The sequence below is a fragment of the Lycorma delicatula genome, chromosome 8 (genome assembly GCF_047948215.1).
Source record: "Lycorma delicatula isolate Av1 chromosome 8, ASM4794821v1, whole genome shotgun sequence".
Lineage (NCBI taxonomy): Eukaryota > Metazoa > Arthropoda > Insecta > Hemiptera > Fulgoridae > Lycorma > Lycorma delicatula.
In genome coordinates, this window is record NC_134462.1 from 45,371,510 (window position 1) to 45,378,273 (window position 6,764).

Below are 6,764 nucleotides of genomic sequence, written 5' to 3' on the forward strand. Positions count from 1 at the left end.
CAGAAAAAGAAAAAAAGCATGGAAAATTATGACTGCTTGTAAAATGTCATGACAAGTCATGCAAAATTATTTTTCAGTTGCATTCTGCCCATTTAATACATAAAAAAAAGTAATCCTAACTCACTTATTAATGAAAGTTAGTGTCAGTTGAGAATCAGATATTACTACTTTGCATGATATTGCTACTAGATATGAGATTATTATATAATTAAATATATTTTAGATATGTTTTTTTTTTTTACTCATCAATAATTTTGTATGTTTGTTATAGAAATCACTCTTAGTTCAACTGTCAGTCCTAAAAGAAGAGGAATAAGTCCTTTAGAGACATATTTGAAAGGGGACTAAAATTGGAAATTAATAATCTACTAAAGTGATTTTATTAAATTAAAGAAAAATAAAATTAATTTACAAGATTTTAAAAGAATTATGATGAATATTTATTCATACTTATTTTTTTATTACCATACAAATGAAAAATTAGTAAACTAATTGATTATTAAAATTTAGTTATGGAATGAACTCTTCAGTGTTTTAAACACTGCATTTTAATATTGGTGAATTTAAATTTACGGATTCCAGTGAAATACAAAACAAAACAAAATTATATATTACTAAAAACCTTGTGAAGGTCTTTTGAAAAAAATTTTTACTTGTATTCTAAAAATTCACCAAGAACTACTAAAGTAAATGACATATTATTTTTTTAGAATTACATGAACTTTAATGATCTTAATTATTCATAACAAAAAGCTTAACTTCATGCAATCAGCAGTTGAGGACCTTCTCAGTCTTAGACATTTTTAAACCATTAATACAATGCTCAAAAATGATCTATTTGATTGTTTTCTTAATTTTTATATTCACTTTTGCAATCATGCTTATTGATATTTGCTCCAAGCTGAGAATTTAATGATATACCATTGTATTCATTAAACATGTGTTTAAATTATTGTGTAGCGTTATTCACATACGTGTTTTTACACATTTAATTATATTATTATACAATTATGTCTACTGTTTAATACCTAGTAGATCAATACTCAAACTTTGTAATGATAAACAAATAAGAGCGGTTTATCACAGATCTAAACAGAATGTAATAAGAGTTTTTAGACTATAAAAATCCATAAGATATATGATAGGAATAAGAAAATATGAAACCTAATATATAATTTAATGATAACTTAATGACTTTTTAATTATTTATTTATAAAGTAATAATCATTAGAAGCAGATAGATTTTATGAAAAGTATAGACCCTTATAAGTGTAATACAAGAAATAAAATAGGTAGATATGTGGAGGTATTGAACAACATTATTTGAATGTAAGCCATCTCATGTAGGGATAAAGAACATGAAGAAATTACAATATGAGATTTGTAACTGTGATGAAAAAAATAATGTTATAATAAAGCTAGAGTAGTTTTTAACTGAAGAATGTTTTTATCTCATTGATGGAAGATAGTTGTGAAATTAGGATTAGATTTAAGTGAAACATTTGATTCAATCTATACTCAGTACAAAGTCACCAGGAGATGGTATAAAAAATAATAACACTGCGGTTATTTTGAATTGTAGGTATGGGATTAAACCCCTCTTAATCCAAGTAAATTCAAATAAATCGTAGCCTGGCCAAAAAATTGTTCAAAATTATACAGTGTTTAAGTAAGAAATTTAGAAATTTAAGAACATACAAATCTCTTGAGAGTACATTCAGAATTGGGTAGGTGTCGTTTTATAGCAAAATAAAATAAGTTTTCATAAAATGCTCATTTTGGTTCAATGTAAGAGCAATTGGTGGTACAGAAGATATCTGTCTAAGATTAATTTCCTCCCTAACCAAACTTATATTCATTTAATCTTTAATTAAACCCCATAAAAAACCAGCTTGGGTCAAATGTTAAAACAAGGTGATCATAAAGTCAGTACTGCTCAAGCTCAATTAATTCAGTAACAGGTAAAACAGTTACCAAGGAAATCACATATTTTTATCTGATACTACTATGATGCACTATCTGACTTTGAAGTAACATCCTTCTCGGTCAGTTATGTGACAGGATAAGAACAATCATGTTCTTACACATTCTGTACTGTCCTCGAATCTGCAGTTATGGATTTCACCTTTCCACAAACATGTAATAATGATTCATTATTAAAAATAAATTTTCCAGGAACGTGTTTATTTCTACTATCCAATTAAACATTTCCTTGCAAAATTCATTATTAGATACTTTTATTTTAGATATGTTTAATTTTATGTGTAATAATGTCTGTATAGTACTATAAAATATTAGTAACAAAACTGTACTACTGTGTAGTAAAACAGGCTTTGGTCAATGGAGAACGAATTTTTGGAATGGCTTTGCAAATCTGAGAGAATTTTCTAGGTTATCTTTGTCAAGCCAAATAATTATTTTAATCAACATTTTTATTACTTCTTTAATAAAAAGTATCCAAACCCACTCCAATCTTGGGTACACTTCAAACTCAGTACCATACTTAACATATACGAAAAATTGGTGTGATTGTGAATAAAAAGAAGTATTTTAAAAAAAATATTAATCAAAATTAAACGTTTAAGGAAATTAAAAACGCCTCTACTGTACATTTAAAAGAATCCATTAAAATAACTGGCTTACAAAAGTATAATTTGCAAAACAAAAATTGTTTTTTTAAAAATAATTCTTTATAAATATGTGTAGTTTTGATTTGTTCAGATTTAATCGTTTTAATATCATCTATATAAGGAAAATGAATTACTACTATTTCACAAAGGCCCTAAAAATTGTACAATGCAAGAAGCTTTTTTGCTCTCCACATTCGCCTCACAAACATCTTTATTACTTCTTTATCACCCAGCTTGGAGTAGTATTCAACATCTTTAAAATTTAAATTTTATCAACATTTTAAAAATTTATCATCTTTAAAATCATTTTTTTCAACTTTTCAGTATTTCAGTGAAACTTGCCATTCATTTCTTTTGTTTTTCTTTCACTACATCATTGTATGGTTCTGGGTTTCATTTTTCCATGTGAGTTTGTTCTTATCCATATTCAAGCAAGAATGAGACCTCATTAGTGACAGGTCAACAGCAATATAAGCAAAAAAAATATAAAATAATACAAAATACATGTTCCTCCTTTTTATTATTATAATTTTGTTGTTTACCAATCCATTAATTATTCACTGGACAATATTTCACAAGTTTAATTTTTTTAAAATCAGAGATTGGAAGTAGTGCAAGTTATTGAAATACCTAATAAAATATAAATAAAATTGAATTTTTAAGGTAGTAAAGTAATATTATATATAATTATTTAGTGTTTCAAATCAGTTGGTGTTTTCCTGTTTGTTCACTAAAACCTTTTAAATCTAAAATCTGTTTTATGGAATAGCTAGAAAATCTCATTTTTGGAAAAAAACAGCATTACATTAAAAGTAATTAATTTTGACTATGTTTGCTAAATACATTTTCTGAATAACTTCAGTTTTTAAAAATTTAATTTACCACTTCTATAAAAGGAATCTTAGATTGATCTTGCAGTGTTGTATTTTAAATATATTTATTCCAAATATTTCAAAACTGTAACTATACAAGCTGGTTAGGATTAGAGGTAATAAAACTTAACATCTAACGCCATGCATCTTGTTCTATTATATAAGTTAAATTTGATTTGTTTTGTTACTAAATAACACATCAACAGATTCTTGAAGTCCTCATAACTGCCAATATGCTTTCAAAGATGTATAGTCCTTTTTGAGTCATTCTATGTAATAAAATAGTGTCTTGTTCATTATCTTATGTGTATGATAATCACATATAGGTTTATCACTGCATTAATGTTTTTGTATTTATTTTCATCTCTGTAAAATATATTTTCATTTAAAAATAAAGTACAAAATTTAATCTTTTTATCAGTCATATTTACTATCAGAAAAAATGTACTACAGTATCAATTACTATAAGAAGTATAATAACAAACTTCATTGAGTACTAATTTTAGATGCCATTTAAAAAAATTTAAACATTGCATTTATCACATGTTAAAACTAAAAGTAAAAGAAATCTTACTGAAAAACATTATTGTGAATAGTACCTAATGAAAATTTTCTTAATTAGGAACTACTCTTTTTTAGATAATAAAATTAACAAAGAAGAATAGTATTTAGACATTACTTCACACACACACACACACACACATATATATATATATATATATATATATATATATATGAAAATAGTTTATTAGTGCCGTAATTGTTTAAAAATCTACTTTTGAAAAAAGCTGTAAACTACCTTTTTAATTCTTTTATATTTATTGTAAATCTAATGGTTACTTTTTTTAAGTTTGAAAAAGTATACAAGTAAATTTTTATCAACATTTTAATGAACTATATTTTCAGTATTCATATACATGTAAATATTACTCACTTATAAACATTTAGGATGTTAACCCTTGAGCCAGAAATTTCTTACTATTTTGTAGAGTTTATATTGGTGACAAAGTGAATTTTTATAAGTGTACGTTATGTTAAATATTAAGTACAAATTATATATCATTTGTAGAATCAAAATTTTTGTTGTAAAATCTCTAATATTATATTAACTTTTATAATGTAATTTTATTAATATAATAAATCTTATTGTAATTTATTAATGTACTGTTATGTATTTTTATTAGTTTTAGAATTAAGTATTTTTAGAGTAATATTTTTTATAATAAAAGTAATTATTGTGTTAAATGTTGAAAAAAAAAACAAATAATAACGAAATCTGAAACATTTATTTATATACGAGTATATAAATTTGTATAATAAATATGAGTATATACAATAATTTAATTTTAGTTACATTATAGTATCTTTAAATGATTTTTAATACAGTAAGTTAATCTGATCAGTGAAAGTATTATTTGCCAGTCCAGCAATCAATTCTCACTTTGTACATTAACTAATCTTTCTAAACTTTAACAACAAATATAAAAGAAAAAAATTACTTATTCTGAAATAGAAAATTTTATAATTTTTTTAAAAGTATGTGCTCTTAGGAATATACTATTTGTTATCCATTATATTTTTATGCCATTATAATACAAACTTTGAATTGTTTATACGATTATATTAACAAACGATGCCAAACCATTTATTGATGTATCACTTGGGCTACATCTTAGCAGAAAATATGTTGCTAAAAACATATTTGATCTAGATCAAATTTTGTTTAAAAATATTTTTTAAATTTTTTCACTGTAATTACACATCATTTCAAACTTAAAAGCTACAAACACAAAACTTGGTATTTTTTTGCTACTTTAGTTACGGATCCACATTCAAGCAACCAGGGGATGTCCCTCCGACTCTAATGGACCTCTCCACCTACCGGCTGTAAGTCTGGCATGACAGGTCGGCCCACCAGTTCCGAATCTTTTCTTCTTCACCCTTTGCCTCAAACCCTCAGTGATGGAACTCAGCCCAGCTATGCTATTCCCAGCAACCATTATCATGAACCAGGACTGTCTTCTGGGGTTTTTTCATACTTCTTTTTTGAGGTACTTAATTTACACCGCTATGATAGCTCCCTCTTATCTAGCCCTTGGTAGGGAGAGCTTAGCCCAGCTATGCCGTTCCAGGGACCCCTACCACACAACAGAGCAATCATCACTTTCTATTCCAGATTGCAGGTATCTATATAGTTGGTCGTTGTATCTTTCCCTTTGAATCGAAGCTCCTCACGTTCTCACTCAGGTATTCCCTAATGCCTCTGCGGACCAGAGCTTATAATCCTTCCCCTTTGTTGCAATGATGTGGATAACTAGGCCTTCAACTTGTCTCCACTGTTGGTGGTCAGCTACCATATAGATGACTCTCTGAGATATTCTCTGGCATCAATGTTAGTAGACGCCTAACACTTCGCACATCTGACAACTTGGACATCGGAAAAACATGTGATCCAGGGAATCCCATTTCCCGCAGTGTATACATTCACCAACCAGCCACCTGTTAAAGCAATGGAAATACTTGCCAAAATCTCTGTGACCTGATAGCATTTGGGTCACGCGGTAGTTAGTCTCCCTATGTTTGCTTTAAAATCTAGTATGTAACTAAACTATGCCAAACTGAAAAATTTCATAGTAACTTGAATTGCTGTTAGGAACATTGCTTAGAATCCTGAAATTTCTAAAGATATTGCAATTTGGAACAATGGGAAGCAGTCCTACCACAAAGAACTGCTGTTCTGCCTTATATAGGAAGCATTTCATTTTTTAACCGACTTCAAAAAAGAGGTTGTGTATTATGTAGATACAAAAATTGATCTGAAAATTGACAAAAAAACTTTTTTTTGTTATCTGCTGGGTAGGTAGAGACAGTGGGAATCCTGATATTCTGTATGTATGCATCACGTTAGATGATGTTATATGGTCTTTTGTAGGGCAGGTAATGTGAGTTTCTGCACAAGATATGTAACATTATTAACAAAATTATAAAAAATCCAGATATCTCATCTTAAACTTTTCAGACACATTATATATAATGTACAGCATCAGTAGGGACAGTGGGAATCTTATAATTCTATATACGTGCATCACATTAAATGGTTTTTTGCGGTTTTTCACAAGATCAGACATCTAAATTTCTTCATAAACTCCTTCACTGTTGATATGTCATAAACATATTGATGCCTTAGGTAAAATGTAGCATAATCAATGCTGTGCAAGGTTTCTCAATTTTTCCATTTCAGCAAGTGTTTTTTTTATTGTGT

At 27.6% G+C, this 6,764-nt stretch overlaps 1 protein-coding gene across 4 annotated transcripts in view; it reads left to right on the forward strand.

The window, feature by feature from the left end:
* The window catches only part of magu (SPARC related modular calcium binding-like protein magu), a 159,209-nt gene extending 154,369 nt beyond the window's left edge, over positions 1-4,840 (forward strand). For 2 of the 4 annotated variants that reach the window (XM_075372323.1, XM_075372324.1), the window contains exon 14: positions 272-4,840. In XM_075372323.1, coding sequence (XP_075228438.1) covers positions 272-348 — 77 coding nt within the window. In that variant the 3' untranslated portion in view covers positions 349-4,840. The remainder of the gene's footprint in view (positions 1-271) is intronic. The other 2 variants (XM_075372325.1, XM_075372326.1) reach the window with 1 other exon arrangement.
* Positions 4,841-6,764: the final 1,924 nt, after the last annotated feature.